Raw genomic sequence first — 15,916 nt, 5'->3', positions numbered from 1 at the left:
TACACAGAGGAGGAGAGACAGAGAGGAAGATCTTCCGTCCGATGATTCACTCCCCAAGTGAGCCGCAACGGGCCGATGCGCGCCGATCCGATGCCAGGAACCTGGAACCTCTTCCGGGTCTCCCACGCGGGTGCAGTGTCCCAATGCATTGGGCCGTCCTCAACTGCTTTCCCAGGCCACAAGCAGGGAGCTGGATGGGAAGTGGAGCTGCCGGGATTAGAACCGGTGCCCATATGGGATCCCGGGGCTTCCAAGGCGAGGACTTTAGCCGCTAGGCCACGCCGCCGGGCCCTGCCACTCACTCTTCCTCCTACAGTGTCTGCACCTAGGGATGGAGCCATGTCTTCCTCAGGGACACATGTGAGTTCATCCAAGTCCACAGCCTGAAGCACAGTGTCACACAGGAGACACAATACACCATTGTGTGGCTGTTATTTGTGCATGTGCAAAAAAAAAATCTACATTTTGTTTTTCTGAAGCAAAAAGCAGTAAGGGAGACCAGTGCTGGGGCATAGTGAGGTCAGCCACCACTTGTGATACAGGTGTCTCATGTCAGAGTACTCCACTTCCGATCCATTTCCCTGCTAACGGACAGAGGAAGGCACCAGATGATGACGCAAGTACTTGGGTCGCTGCCGCTCACGTAGGAGCTGTGTATTGTAATCCTGGCTGCTGGCTTTCATGTTGGCTCAGGCTCAGCCCCAGCTGTTGCAGGCATTCGGGAGAGTGAGCCAGAGCATGGGAGCTTTCTCAACATACATATCCGTCTTGCTTTGTTTCTCTGTCTCTCAAATAAATAGACTTAGAATAGAAGCAGGCATAGTGGCACATCAGGTTAAGCTGCTGCATGGGATGTCCATGTTCCAAATTAGAGTGCCTCGTTCAAGTCCCAGCTACTCTGCTTCCAATCCAACTTCCTGCTAACATGCCTGGGAAGGCAGCAGGTGCCGGCCCCAGGACATGACTCTTTGCCACCCAGTGGATGACCCAAATGGAATTCCTGGCTTCAGTCTGACTCAGCCCTGAGGCTTTGTGGCCTTTTGAGGAGTGAAATAGCAGATAGAAATCTCTCTCTCTCTCTCTCTCTCTCTCTCTCACACACACACACATACACACACAGATAAACACACACATAAACACACAGTCTCTTTCTGTGTCACTTTCTCTCTCTGACTTTCAAATAAGTCCTAATAATAATAATAATAATAATAGGCCTAGCAGTAGCCTAGTGGCTAAAGTCCTCGTCTTGCACACGCTGGGATCCCATATGGGTGCAGTTCATATTCCAGCAGCCCTGCTTCCCATCCAGCTCCCTGCTTGTGGCCTGGGAAAGCAATTGAGGACTGCCCAAAGCCTTGGGAACCTGCACCCATGTGGGAGACTTAGAGGAGGCTCCTGGCTCCAGGCTTTGGTTCGACTCAGCTCCAGCCATTGCAGCTGTTTGGGGAGTGAATCATCGGACAGAAGATCTTCCTCTGTCTTTCCTCCTCTCTATATGTCTTACTTTCCAGTAAAAATAAAAATAAATTCAAATAATAGTAATAAAGAGCTTTTGGTCCAACACGATAACCTAAGTGGCTAAATCCTCACCCTGCATCCACTAGGATGCCCCATTTCCCATCCAGCTCCCTGCTTGTGGCCTGGAAAAGCAGTGAAGGATGGCCCAAAGCCTTGGAGCCCCATACCCACGTGGGACACCCAGAGGAAGCTCCTGGCTCCTGGCTTTAGATTGACTCAGCTCCAGCTATTGTAGCCATTTGAGGAATAAACCATGGGACAGAAGATCTTTGTCTTTCAGTTTCTCTGTATATCTGCCTTTCCAATAATATAAAAAATATATAAATTTTAAAAAATATAAATAATAAAGAATGTCCAGCCAGCACCCTCCTTCCCCACTGAGGGTTGGGGAAGGCCCAACTCTGTGCCGATCTCGTCACACAGCGCACAATGGCCCATTGACAGTGGTCCATTCAGTGGTTTTCGGTATATTCACAAGGTTGTGCCGTCATCACCGCAAACTAAATTTAGAATACATTCATCCCAAGTGCAGCCACGGGGGCGCTGGCAGCTGCTGCAGGTTCCCAGCCCCATTCCCCTCCCCACTCCCCGGGGCCCAGGCCGCTGCCAGTCTGCTGGGGTCTACATTTGCCTGTTCTGGACAGCTCAGAGGGTGGGATCCCGTGGTCAGTTGTCACATGTTTCCTCCCGGTGCTGGCCCCTCTCCCTCTGCAGCCCATTTCAGAGCTGCTGGATAGGGCTAGTTCTCACCACAAGCACAGCAAGCGTGCTCTTGTGCGCAGAGACATCAAGTAATTTTTACGTGTTTACTGCATTTCTTTTCTTTCATTGCATCTCTTTAATCTTTTAATCTTCTTTTGCCCTTGGTGCTTTTCTATCTTTTAAAATATATATATATATATTTAGAGCTGAGCACTGTGAAACAAGGGTTAAGCCACCACTTGGGACACCTGCTCCCGATATCACAGTGCTGGTTCCCCTTTCCATCCAACTTCCTGCTAATGTACACTGGGAAACAGCAGAAAATGGCCAAGTGTTTGGGTCCCTGCCGTCCACATGGGAGACCCAGATGGAGTTCTGGGCTCGTGGCTGTGGCCTGGCCCACCCTGGCTGCTGCAGGCATTTGAGAAAATGAATCCAACAACCCTCTCTCTTTCCAAACAAGAAGACCAAAATCATAGTTTTGGGGGCTGGTGTGACACAGCAGGTTAAGTCACCCCCTGCAAGGTCTTCAGGCATCCCATATGGGTACCAGTTCAGGTCTTGACTGCTGTCCTTCTGATCCAGCTCCCTGCTAATGTACCTAGAAAAAGAGCAGAGAATGTTCTGTGTACTTGATCTCTAAGACCTAGAAGGAACTCCAGACTCCAGGCTTTGGCCTGGCCCAGGCCTAACAGTTATGGCCATTTGTAAAGTGAATCAGCAGATGCAAGATCTCTTCCTCTTTGACTTTGCCTTTCAAATAAATACTAAATAAAAACTGCTTAGAGGCAAGAGAGATTCCTTCTAGGCCAACCCACATCTTTTTACGATGAGAATCTGAGTCTCAGGGATGGAAAGAAAGTTTGTTCCAGAATTTCATCCAGATCTCCCATGTCTGTCATTCACATTGACCCATTGTCTGCTGCCTCCCAGTGCGCACGTTAGCAGGAAGCTGGAATAGGAAGTGGAGTCTCAGACTCAAACCCGGACACTCTGGAATGTGGACGACGCCAACACTGTTTAAACCTCAGTGCCAATCTCCCCTCCCCCCGACATAGTTTGCTTAACATTTCCTCTCCACTTCACTGCTCCCAGTTTGCAAAACCACCAGCCAGCAAACAGGTGCTATTACGACTCTCATTTGTACAGAGGAAGAAACTGGAAATCCAAGGAGAACTTGTATGACTCATTCAGACTCATACCTGGCAGGTGGAAGAGCAGGCTACAGACACAGGCATGTAAACTCCATGCTGGGGACCAAGCTGCCAGGCCTGCCTGGAGCTGGGAGCCTCGGCCCTGCTGGGCCCTGCCCTCGCCTGCCTCCTGCCCTGGGCTGCTGTGAAGGCCGCAGACACTGCTTGCTCATTGACATACGAACAAACTGGAACTGAAGGCTGACCGTTGGTAGCTGCGGGACATGCAGAGAAAGGGGCTTCGCCAGCCAGGGCCCAGAGTTTGCTTTCCAGCCCTGCCACTTGCACTGTGTGCAATGGTTCATTGTAGGAGTCCACTTCATGGATCAAGGGATACCCAGGTAGCTGGTGGAGCTTCATGTCTGGGTGTGTTTGTAAGAATGTTTCTAGAAGAGATTGTTGCTTGGATCAGTGGGCTGAGCATGGAAGAGCTACCCTCACCTACCATTGGCTGAGGGTCTGATTAGAAGCTAAAAACAGGAGAGGCCAAATCTCATTCTCCTTTTCTTTTTTCTTTCTTTCTTCTTTTTTTTTTCTTTCTTTCTTTCTTTCTTTCTTTCTTTCTTTCTTTCTTTCTTTCTCTCTCTCTCTCTCTCTCTCTCTCTCTCTCTCACTCACACTCTCTCTCTCTCTCTCTCTCTCATTCATTCATTCATTCATTCATTCATTAGAAAGGCAGATATACAGAGAGGAACAGAGACAGAGAGGAAGATCTTCCATCTGATGCTTCACTCCCCAAGTAGCTGCAACGGCTGGAGCTGCACCAATCTGAACCCAGGAAAGAGGAGCCTCTTCTAAGTCTCCCACGCAGGTGCAAGGTCCCAAGGCTTTGGGCCGTCCTTGGCTGCTTTCCTGGGCCACAGGCAAGGAGCTGGATGGGAAGTGGGGCTGTCAGGATTAGAATCGGTGCCTATATGGGATTCCCATGCTTTCAAGGTGAGGACTTTAGCCGCTAGGCTATCGTGCTGGGTCCTCTTGCTCTCCTGATGTCTCTGTCTCTCTCCTGGAGTTGGGACATTCGGACTCCAGGGTCTCAGCTTTCTGACTGTGTGACTTGCACCAGCAGCTGCCCAGGGTCTCAAGCTTGGCCTTGGGCCTAAACCAGGCGTCTGGCTCCCACTCTGCGCAGTCTTCCAGCTTCTGCCTGGCCTGTCATGTGCTGCTCTGCCTCCATGCTCACCATAGCCAAAGCCCCCAATAAATCCCTCTAACCTTTCTTTCTTCCTTTTTTCTTCCTCCCTAACTTCCTCCCCATCTTTCCCTCTCCTTCCCCTTTCTGTCTTCCTCTCCTGCTCTCCCTCCTGCCCCATGCTCTTCTCTCTGCCTTCCTCTCACTGTTCCTTCCCCCCCACTCTCCTTCCTCCTCTCTTTATCCCTTCACTCCTTCTCTCTCTTTCCCCCTTTCCTTGTCCTTCTCCTTTCTCCCCACTCTGTCTGGCCTCCTGCTCTTTCTCGATCTCTTGTGTGTCTTACCCATTGGTTCTATTCTCTGGGAGGCCCTGACTGTTACCATGCTTGTCCTTAAGCAGAACTCTTTGCCCCTTTGGGAGCTCTGGTTGGCACAGGATGTCAGCCCTGGTGAGGACTGCGGTGCCCCTGAAGGCCAGCTGTTAGGCTCATCACCCGTTACAGTACAGCCACTGGCATGGAGTTCCATGACTGACGTATGACATCACTCGGGAAGTCTTTAGTGATTGATGGCTGCTCGCTTGTGTGCACCTCTCATTATCTTAGGAGCTCCCTATGGGGACTGGGTTTTGTTGCTCATTTTGGGATCCCCCCTTGACCAGAATGCCTGGCATGGCAGACTGCTTCCATTCTCCATGGCGCTAACCACTACCAGGTGGTACCAAGTCGATGTTAGCATCTCACAAGTGAGTCAGCCGGATAACTTCTGGTTTCCTAATAATATGTCACAGGAAGCACCCAGCCCTGTGGGTGAAATATTTTTGTCCTGAAAAATGAATCTGCATGGAATCAAGCTTTCCTTTGAATACTGCTTTATGCAACACATAGGACAGAAGAACACACTTAATGACAGCACTCCCAAGATCTAAAACAAAAGACGGGACAATCTACGGGGCAAAGGACCCCAATCCTATGAACTAGAACTACGTCCAACTAGAAGTAAGCAAGGCTGGATACATTCATCATCAGGGCTGTGTCAGTGGCGCCACTGTGTACAGAAATACTAAGACTCATCAAATGGTACCTTTTAAGCCTAGGTGGTCGATTACATCTAAAGAACTGAACTGTGCCTACTGCCTGTATGTTTCATTTTTTGTTATCTTCCAATTCCATTTTCAATGATTTTTTTTTTTTTTTTGAGAGCGACTGCTCCCACTTTCTGGTTCACACTATCAATGCTCAAGAGGGCCAGGCTCAGGCAAATATTTACCATACAATTAGTTTCCTTAAATTAAGATCTGAGCAGGGGGGAGTAGGTGTCTAGTCCATATTGAAGTGCCTGGGTTGAACTCTCAACTCTGGGAGCTAGCACTACGGCATGTTAAGCTATCACCTGTTAGGCCAATATCCCATATAGGCACCAGTCCAAATCCTGGCTGCTTGGGGCCCGGTGTGGTGGCCTAGCAGCTAAAGTCCTGAACTTGAATGCCTGGGATCCCATTTGGGTGCCGGTTCTAATCCCAGCAGCTCCACTTCCCATCCAGCTTCCTGTTTGTGGCCTGGGAAAGCAGTAGAGGACGGCCCAAAGCCTTGAGTTCCTGCATCCTCGTAGGAGACCTGGAGGAAGTTCCTGGCTCCTGGCTTTGGATCAGAGTGAATCTTCAAATCCTGGCTGCTCTACTTTCCATCCAGCTTCCTGGTAATGTGCTTAGGAAAGCAGTGGAGGATAGTCCAAGTCCTCAGGCCCTTGTAGCCACATGGAAGACCTGGAAGAAACTTCTGGTTCTAGCTTTGGACAGGTGCAGTTCTGGCTTCTGCAGCCTTTTGGGGAATGAACCTGTGGATAGAAGTTCTCTCTTTCTGTGTGTTTTGTGTGTAAACTTTGCCTTTCAAATAAAGAAAAAAAAAATTTAAAAGATTATTTTTATTGCAAAGTCAGATATACAGAGGAGGGAGACAGAGAGGAAGATCTTCCAAGTGGCCATAACAGCTGGTGCTGCACCGATCCGCAGCAAAGCATGGAGCTTCTTCCGGGTCTCCCACGTGAGTGCTGGGTCCCTAGGATTTGGGCTGTCCTCGACTGCTTTCCCAGACCACAAGCAGGGAGCTGGATGGGAAGTGGGGCTGCCGGGATTAGAAGCAGAGCTCAAATGGGATCCCAGGGCATGTGCAAAGTGAGAAGTTACTGAGGTGCCAGGCCTGACCACTGTGTTTTAGCAGCATGCTGGCAGGGGTCCCCCAGCTCTTTCCAGGCCCCTTCAAGGAGGAGTGTCAGCAGCCCTCAGGGGCTGCAGGAATGGAACCTTTCTTTCCAAGTCCCTGGACCTGATTTCTTCTTTTCCTGCCCAGACTGGGCTCCTCTTGGCAGAGGCCAGCAGAAGGGCACCATTATTATAGCTGCTTGCTGGGAGAGCTGATCTACCTGAAGGATTAATGGTTAACCAGCCTCCTGTACCCTTTCCTCCAGCAGGCAGGTTTTGGCCCAGATACCCTGGAGTGAAAAGTCCATCAGAGACACACCCCACAAGGCTGAAGCATGTAGAGTGACCCGGCACTGGGCAGCAGAGGCTGCTGCCGGGAATGGTGTCATAGGCCTAGGCCAGGCCTGTCTGGTCACCACTTCTGTGCCTTGGGGTTGATACCTGAAATTCCACTATCAAACCTGGGAGAGAGCTTAACCCCAGGGCCGCCAAGTGAGAGCCTGCGGGAAGCCACAGGCTTCAACAACTCCAGGGCTGGATTTGCATACAATTTCAGGGGTCCTTCAGAGAGCCCAGAAGCCCTGGTGTGGCCTCAGGTGGAGGCAGCGTGGGCAGAGTTTACCAGCTCCCAGGTTTTCACTGCTCTGAGGCAAGTGAGGTCAGCCCTGTAGAGCCCTCTTTCAAATGCAGATATTCCGGGAGGGGCTGTGAAAGCTGTCCCTGGCCAGCCTAGGCCTGGGAGACCTTGCGGGGCGGGGAGGCTCCCTGGGGAGAGCTCACTATTTTTCCAGGAAGTGGGAAGGGCAAGTACTGGGCCCAGAGTGCTAGCAGTGGATTTTAATAAGGTGCTTTCAGGAACCTTACGAAGGAAGGGCAGTGAGGCAGGCAGAGGCTGGTGACTTGTGGTAGAGTCTGAGGTCAGAGGCCGTCAGCCTTAGAGCTCAACATCCTGCACCAACCCCCAGTGTTTCCAACATTGATGGGAGGGGAAAGCAAGGCAGCTCATGGTTGCTGAAGGCCGACAACTCCTCTGTGTCTCCTCCCCAGCCTGAACTGCCATGGTAGGGGTGAACACAGCTTTCTGGACCCTTCAAGGGAGAACCTGCAGGAGGACTTGAAGCCTGACCTGTTCTCTCTGCCCCTAATTGTTCTGTAAAATCCTTTTATTGAATTACTCAAGTATAATGGAAGAGAAGCGGACAGAGCATGCTGAGTAGAAGAAAGCAAAACCCCAAGGCTCCCTGGGCGCGGGGATGGCATCAAATATGTATTTTTTACATCACTGGGAGAAAGAAAATAAACAGATGAGGCAGCTAACTCCTCGGGGGTGACGCCTGATTCTGTATTTCCACTGTCTTGTTTAACAAACAGGCCTGCAGGAGCCTAGGTGGGAGAGGAAATGCCGGAGCCTTCTCCCTTGGTTTCCCTGGTGGGAACCAAGCTGCCTGAGTGTGTGCGAGCTTGGGGTGGGGGGCAGCTGGCAGCGTGACCCTGGTCTTCTAGGAGCCCTCTCTCTCTTACAGCAGCTGAGCAAGTGCCCTCTTTGGCCCCCGTGGGCTCCTTGGTGGTGGAATACTCCAAATGGCCCCTTCAAAGCAACAGCCGCCACACCAAACATTCTCTGCTCACTGATTGCTTTCGCATTAGCTCCTCCAGCGCCTTAGATGAGAAGGCGATATGACCCAGGCCACAGGCCGCAGACTGCTTTGTCATCCTGGCCCTGCCGGGAAGAGGAGGGGGAAAAGAGGCGACCTCCTTGCTTGTAGCCAAACCGTGCATTTGACTGCTGCCACACGCAGATATGAAACATACCTGGCCTAATGTTTGCTGGCCTAGTCTGTTTTTGATTCTAAGATTATTATTTTAGTTTGTATCTATTTTCATTTTAATTTGAAAGGCAAAGAGATCTGTACTGGCTCTGTTAGGTTTTAAAGGCACTTAAGGTTCTTACGGTTCTCAAAGTTCTTTCATTGTTACGCGCAGCTAATTCCCACAACCAAGTCCTCTTTTCACGGTAAGTTTACCGCAAGCCAAAATCCCAGATGCAGCGAGGTGCTTAGTAGGTCCTTTATTCCAGCAGGGTAGGAACGGGAGAGGGGGTGGAAGGGAAGAAAACGAGAAGGGACACGTCCCCTGCCACGGAGGCAGGATGGGGACTGCCAGCGCAGGGGGAGGACCAAGATGGAGAACCGGATAGAGCCAGGTAAAAAGGGAAGGGAAGGAGAAAGTAAAGGAAGAACCGGAGAAAGGGAGGGGGGACACGCATCAAGGCTCATTTACACAACACAGGTGAGCCTGCAAAGTGTGGGAGAGGCCCCAGGGAATTGGTTGGGAGGAGGGGCTGTAGTTGGGCTTCAGGGACTCAGATCATCAGAGCCACAGTTAGGTGCGTGGGGACTAGGGGGAGGGGCCGCAAGAGATTGAGGGGTGGGATTCTCTGGTAAGGTTGCATTTCATGTGATCAGCAGCTGCGGGAAGGAGGAAGCTGGAAGCTGTGCCGGGATCAAGATGGGGTGTTCAAATCACTCCTCACACACTCTCCGCATACCTGCAACAGCGGCTGGGTCAGGCTGAAGCCGCAGACCGAACTCCATCCTGCATCTTCTGCTGCTCCCCGGGGCACTAAGGGAGCTGGAGTAGGCAGCGGAGCTTGACCATGGGATTTGGGGAAGCCAAGGCAGGGTCTTAACTGCTGGAACAAACACCCACTCCCCAAATGGTTTTAGCCGAGACAAATTAGACGTTAGGTGGTGGTTGCTGTGGTGTGCCTGTGTCATTAAAGGTCCCCTGTGGGGATCCAGTGATCTTGGGTTCTTGATCATGGCTTTGACCCTGACTTGCTGTGTGATATTGAGTGAATTATGTGCAAATAACCAATGAGTGACTGCTAAGGAGTCTCTTCCTGGTTGGTATCAGAAAAACAGATGGAGGTGTCCAGTCCCTGTCAGGGCACCTGGTTCCAGCTCAGCTATTCCACTTCCTGTCCAGTTTTTTTTTTTTTTTTTTTTGTTAGTGCAGGCAGGCCCAGTGTAGTCATTGCAAGTATTTAGGGAGTGAACCAGTGGATGAACAGGGTCCCCCTCTCTACCTCCAGCCTCGCTCGCTCTCTGCCTGTCTTGTCCTATTCTCTCTCAGCCCTTCCCATCAAGTGGATGAAAATAAAAAAAAAAAATCAACAACGATGAAATGAAATTGAAAGCCACAGTTGTAGCTTGGAGACTGGGGTCACATGAGTTTCAGCTAAAAGTCTAGGAACCAGAGGAAGCCGGGTTCCAATCTTCAGGCAGCTCTCCCAAGGAATAAACAGCACGGCACTCTACTTGTTTTGAGATGGCTTAACCCGGGTCATTAGTATCACTCCTCATCTTTAAAAAAAATTTTTTTAAGATTTATCTTTATTGGAAAGTCAGATATACAGAGAGGAGAAGAGACAGAGAGGAAGATCCTCTGTCAGCGAATTCACTTCCCAAGTGGCCGCAATGGCCGGAGCTGAGTCAATCTGAAGCCAGGAGCCTGGGGCCTCTACCAGTCTCCCACGCGGGTGCAGGGTCCCAAGGCCCTGGGCCGTTTCCGTCCACCCTCCCAGGCCACAAGCAGGGAGCTGGATGGGAAGTGGGGTTGTCGGGATTAGAACTGCCCAAATGGGATCCCAGCGTGTGCAAGGCAATGACTTCAGCCACTAGGCTACCACACCGGGCCCATAGTCCTCACATCCTAGCTTCCTTTCCGAGAAATAGCGCGCGAGAGAGCGAGTGAGCATCCATCCGACTATTGGTTCACTCACTAAATGCCCCCAAAGTCCTAGGAATCAACCGCATTTAATCACTGGCACCATCGCCGGCACCGCACTCAGGGGCTACATTAGCTGGGGGGTGGAATCAAAAGAGCAGAGCCTGCGTGTCACACAGCCTGCCGGGTCTGTGACCAACTGGTTACCGGGAAGGGGTCCCGGACCTGCCGGCGCGGGCCGGGGAGACGAACCCGGGCCTGAGGCGTGGCCGACCGCTCCGCCCCGTGGGAGCTGCGGGGGCCGCGCCGCGCCGCTCATTGGTTGCGGCCGACAGGTGCATCCTCAGCCAATCAGTGGCACCGAGGGCGGAGCGTTGCGGCTCACCTGGCGGCTACGGAGCTGCCTGGATCAGAGGCTTGGGAGCCGCGGAGTATCTAGGAGTTCGCCGAAGTCGGTCCCGTCCGTCACCCGGCCCAACCCAGCGCAACCCGACCCGCCCGGCCCGAGCCGAGCCGAGCCGAGCCGAGCGCTCCCCGTCCTCGCCTTCGCTTGGTCCCCGGCAGCGCGCCATGGGCCCTCTGCGCCGCAGCCTCCCTTGGCTGCTGCTGCTGCTTCTGCTGTTACTGCAGGTACTTCGGGTTTCCGCCCCGCGCCTGGTTCCCTCTCGCGTTGTCCTCCCCAGAAAGTTTTGGATCCCAAGTGCCGAGACGGCCTGGAAGCGGCGCGGCGCTCCGGAGCGGGAGGGGGCTGGGATGCGCGTGGCTTGCCGGCTGCCTCCGGCCAGGTTGGGGGACGCGCCTTGTCGCCTGCGCCAGGTCGGAGCGGGCTGAGGGCCGGGATATGGGAAAGGAGAGCCCGGGTGCGAGGGAAGGTGGGGCCGGCAGCCTTAGGGACGACGCCCTCAGGTGAGGGAAGAGTCGTCGTTGCAGGTAAAGGCACCTGCCGGATAGAGAGAAGGCCGGGAGGAAGCTACAAGCTCGAGGAAAACAGAGCGGGAGCGAGCCCGGGCCGCGGAGTGCGGTTTCGGGAAGAGTGAGGGGCTCGAGGGAGGGGCGCGTACCCGCGCCCCCCTCCTAGAGTTTCGGGGTGGGAAAAGATGACGTCGACGCGAGCGGGGGCGGGCGGTTTCGGTGTGGGCGGGAGGGAGCCCCTCACCCCTCACCCCCACCAGGTAACCCCAGCTTCGCGCCTTTCCGCCCGTGCAGGTCTCCCCGTGGCTGTGCCAGGAGCCTGAGCCGTGCCACCCTGGCTTTGGCTCCGAGAACTACGTGTTCACCGTGCCCCGGCGGCACTTGGAGCGAGGCCGCGTCCTGGGCAGAGGTGAGGGCGCCGCACTAGGCCTGGGCGCGGCGGGGAAAGGCTTGGGACGTGGCACGCCCACGCCCCTGGGTCGCATTGGGCGCGGGCCCCGCTGCCACCGCTGCTGCCTTGGAATGTGCTGGGATGGGAAACGTCGGGGGAGGTTGGGGGTACTCGGTGTTTCTCCAGCGGCCGCTGTAGGGTGTATTTATCCATTCCTCAGAACGCGGAATCCCACCTGCTGGGAATATTCCCGGCCTACAGACAGGCAAGCTGAGGCCCGGAAGATGTCGTTGACAGCAGGATTTAAAACTGGGCTCTGAGCCCTATGTCCCTTCAGCCATCCTTTGTGCGGTGCCTGAAGAGCCCACTCTGTTCCCAGGGCTGCGACTTGGTTCACAGAGATAAGGACATTTCAGTGGAGCTCTTATTTCTTCATGACTCAATGAAAACACGTGCAAACGCCCCATGGACCTGTGGGCCTTATCTCGGTGTTCATCTAGAATGTGCTTTGCTCCCTCCCCTTCCCTGCTCCTGGGGGGAGGGAGAGGAGGGATGGTTCAGGTGCTGCCGTGGGTTTGTCAATTCCCAGGTGCTTGCTTGACATCAGCCCACTGGGTCCTTCCTCCTCCAGGTGATTAGGCAAGTGTCCTGACTGGCGTTTTTTAAAAGAGCAGTCATCTCCCCTGGGGAGAAGACCTCCCCTGCATTCTTACTTCCAGGCTGTGCCCACTGGAAAGTTGGGCATCAGGCTGTGGCCTTACAACCATCCATTCAGAACGGTGTCAGAGGACATTACAACAGGGGCTGCGGTGTGTTTGAGACCTGAGGCTTCTGACCTTGGGAAAGCAGGGCCGTGGAGCTGGTGGTGCCTGGGGCCCCTCAGTTCTCAGCCTGGGTCTTGACCTTCTGCCCGGGTTAGCTGGCAGCAGGGATGGATGGATGTTTTAGAGTGCTGGAGTCAACGTGTCTCGAGGTGTCCCCTTTTTGGTGTGCTCTCTTTGGTTGTATGCACTAGCACACCCAGGTTGGGTTCATCTGACTTTCCTCCCTTTCTGTGTCTGGCCAATGTTGCATGTCGATGATGATGACGAATAGCAGTGCCTATAATTCACTTCAGCGCGGGTCTCAAGTGCTTCATGTCTTTCACAACCTTTGATCCTCACAAACCCCTTAGTAGGGTGGGCGCAAGTGAGGAAACTGAGACATAAGCAGTTTAGTCACGTTTGAAGGAGCTGTGCCTGGTCCTGTCTTCCTCTTTCCCCTTTGTTTTAAAGAGGGGAGGGACAGGCAGATTGAGGGCAGTTGGGAGTTTGGCCTGCTGGTGAAAACACTGGCCCGGTCCACCTGCATCCGGTGTCACGATGTGACTGGGGTCAAGTCCTGCCTGTACTTCCAGCTTTGATGGATCAAGTCCCCTGGGTCCCTGCCACCCACATTGGGACAGGTGACTGTTAGGGCGTCCTAAGGAGCCAAGCACCAGAACTTTGGGGGATCGTTAGGAACGTTTGAGGTGCCAGCTGGAGTGGGATCCCAAGGGAAGCTGGTGCTGCAGGTGATGGGTGGTGATGGGAGGGCAGACACCAGACTTGCACAAGCTTCTTGTGCAGTTGGTTGCAGTTCCCTTTATGTCGCCAGTGCAGCTCCCACTCAATAGATTTCCTGTCTTCTTTCTCACTTCTTCACAGTCTTTTTGCACTGGGAGGGGGGTCTCCTTTTACCCATCTGGGGTGCTGTCACCCCCAGACAGAGGCGTCCTTCAGAGCAAGTCATATGTAGGACCTTAGGGACTGGCTTGGAGGTGTGAAGCAGGGAGCTGGGGTTTCAGAAGGGGCTTCTCTGGGTAGCGTGGACACCAGGCTTAGACGCTGTCCTTGTGGGGAATCTGAAAGTGGGGAACTCGGAACCATTTTCTCACAGGAAGCTGTAGTGTGGCACGAATAGGGTGTTGGCTGAGCCCAGGGGACTTGAGTGAGTTTGGCCAGGATCAACCCAGACTCTGTGAGGAGATGGGCCCCCCGAGTCCCTGCCTTTTATTTCAGCAGTTTCTGTCCAATTCCTGGACAGGAGAATATTATCCCAAAAATTCAGCTGTTAGCTCATTAGAGTTGCTGACTATTTTGCGCTTTCTTCACCCAAACCTGGGCTAGTAAATCATTTGGGGTTGCAGGAGTATTAGCTTAGGGCATACAGATCCGTGGTTGGGGAGGAAAGTAGGACAGGCAGGTAGGCTTTCTAAGGGATACTCTCCCACCTTGATCTCTTCCATAGCCTGGCCTTGGCACCAACCTGTGTGGCTTATCCCCACACACCCATTTCGCTGAATGCTGGTGTGGATGGTATGCGGGCCCCAAAGTTGAACTGGGTGTTAGGAAAGCAAATTGGAAGACCTGTTCTGGGATCACTTCCCGTCTCCAGCTCCCCATGCCCTCCACCCACGGATGCCTCAAAATCACCTGCACGGTCACTCAAGTCTGGGCCCAGGGTGGACACAGAGCTTACTGGGAAAAGAGACCAGTTCGTGGGTTGTCTTCTCACCCTCCTCTTGCCTTTGTGTCTCAAGAGGAGCCAGTGCCAAGCCCCAGGCCCAGCAAGGCCATTTCAGGAAGGCTGGTCATGCCGTCCTCTCGGGGCCTGCTGGCCTTGTCTCCCTCTGCCAGGTGGTGTTGAAAATCCCTGTGTGCTCTCTGAGGCTCTTTACTGGGTGAGGCTCGCTGTGGTGTCTGTTACACATTCCCTCCTAAGCAGAGCCCCAGATAAGGCACCACTGCAGCCATCGGCTCGCCCATCTCCCAAGAGCTGCCAAAACCCTAAGATCTCCAGGAGGCACCTGTCACATGTCCCACACTTGGCCTGTCCACTGGTTTTCTTTTCTTTTTCTCTTTGTTAAAGATTTATTTATTTTTATTGGAAAGGCAGGTATTTAGAGAGAGGAGGAGAGACAGGGAGGAAGATCTTCTGTTTGATGGTTCATTCCCCTAGCGGTCGCAATAGCCGGTGCTGAGTCAATCCAATGCCAGGAGCTAGGAGCTTCTTCCAGGTCTCCCATCCTCCACTGCTTTCCCAGGCCACGAGCAGGGAGCTGGATTGGGAAGCAGGACCACCAGGATAAGAACCGGTACCCGTATGGGATCCTGGCACATTCAAGGCGACTTTAACCACTACGCTATCACACCAGGCCCGCTACTGGTTTTCATTCTGTCTGGACCCCACTTCCTTTTAAGGCATGCAGGTGTCCATGGAGGGGAGTGAAAATGGGGCTGGCTAATTCAGGGATCAACTATATATATATACACATATATATGTATATATTTTAAGATTTATTTTTATTGCTAAGTCAGATATACAGAGAGAAGGAGAGGCAGAGAGAAAGATCATCCATCTGATGATTCACTCCCCAAGTGACTACAACGGTTAATACTGTGCCGATCCAAAGCCGGGAGCCAGAAGCTCTTCTGGGTCTCCCACATGAGTGCAGAGTCCCAGTGTTCTGGGCCGTCCTCAACTGCTTTCCCAGGCCACAATCAGGGAGCTGGATGGGAAGCGTGGCTGCCGGGTTTAGAACCGGAGACCATATGGGATCCTGGCGCATTCAAGGTGAGGAATTTAGCCACTAGGCCACCGTGCCAGGCCCAGGATCAACTATATTTAAAACAAACAAACAAACAAACAAACAAAAAATAAACCAAAAATCCCTGTTCTAGCTACCAGTTCTGAGTAGTTCCCTTTACCTTTGAGAGCCTCATTTTCCTCATCTGACATGGCACTAATGCAAAGGTTTGTTGCGAAAATTTAAAAAGCTCCGTTTGTTCCTTGAGTCAGCAAGTGGGGAGAAAGCTGCCGTGAGTGGAAGGCAGACCTGAGTGGAGAGGAACATGGCTCCTATTTCCCAGAGAACAGGGAGTGGGCACTGGTGTGTTATTTGGAGCCAGTGAATGAATGCATGAGTGAATATGTGCCTTTTTTTTTCTCCTCCCAGACTCCCTGTGGCCTTGCACCGACAGCCCCGGAGGCTGATTGCAAAAGGGCAGGAAGAATTTGTTAGAACTTTCTAATATGGTGGTTGCCTGGCCAGCCACTCTTGAAATTGAACCGTGGCCCTGAATGTGTCCTTGGGGATCCCAGTACTGAGCTCTTCCCCCCTG

At 52.9% G+C, this 15,916-nt stretch overlaps 1 protein-coding gene across 1 annotated transcript in view; it reads left to right on the top strand.

The window, feature by feature from the left end:
• The first annotated feature begins 10,675 nt into the window (after positions 1–10,675).
• The window catches only part of CDH1 (cadherin 1), a 63,293-nt gene continuing 58,052 nt past the window's right edge, over positions 10,676–15,916 (top strand). Inside the window, exons 1-2 of the mRNA XM_004583976.2 lie at positions 10,676–11,101; positions 11,678–11,792. Coding sequence (XP_004584033.2) covers positions 11,042–11,101; positions 11,678–11,792 — 175 coding nt within the window. The 5' untranslated portion in view covers positions 10,676–11,041. The remainder of the gene's footprint in view (positions 11,102–11,677; positions 11,793–15,916) is intronic.

The sequence above is a fragment of the Ochotona princeps genome, chromosome 16 (assembly GCF_030435755.1).
Source record: "Ochotona princeps isolate mOchPri1 chromosome 16, mOchPri1.hap1, whole genome shotgun sequence".
Classification (NCBI taxonomy): Eukaryota; Metazoa; Chordata; class Mammalia; order Lagomorpha; family Ochotonidae; genus Ochotona; species Ochotona princeps.
This window is presented reverse-complemented; position numbering and strand designations above follow the sequence as displayed.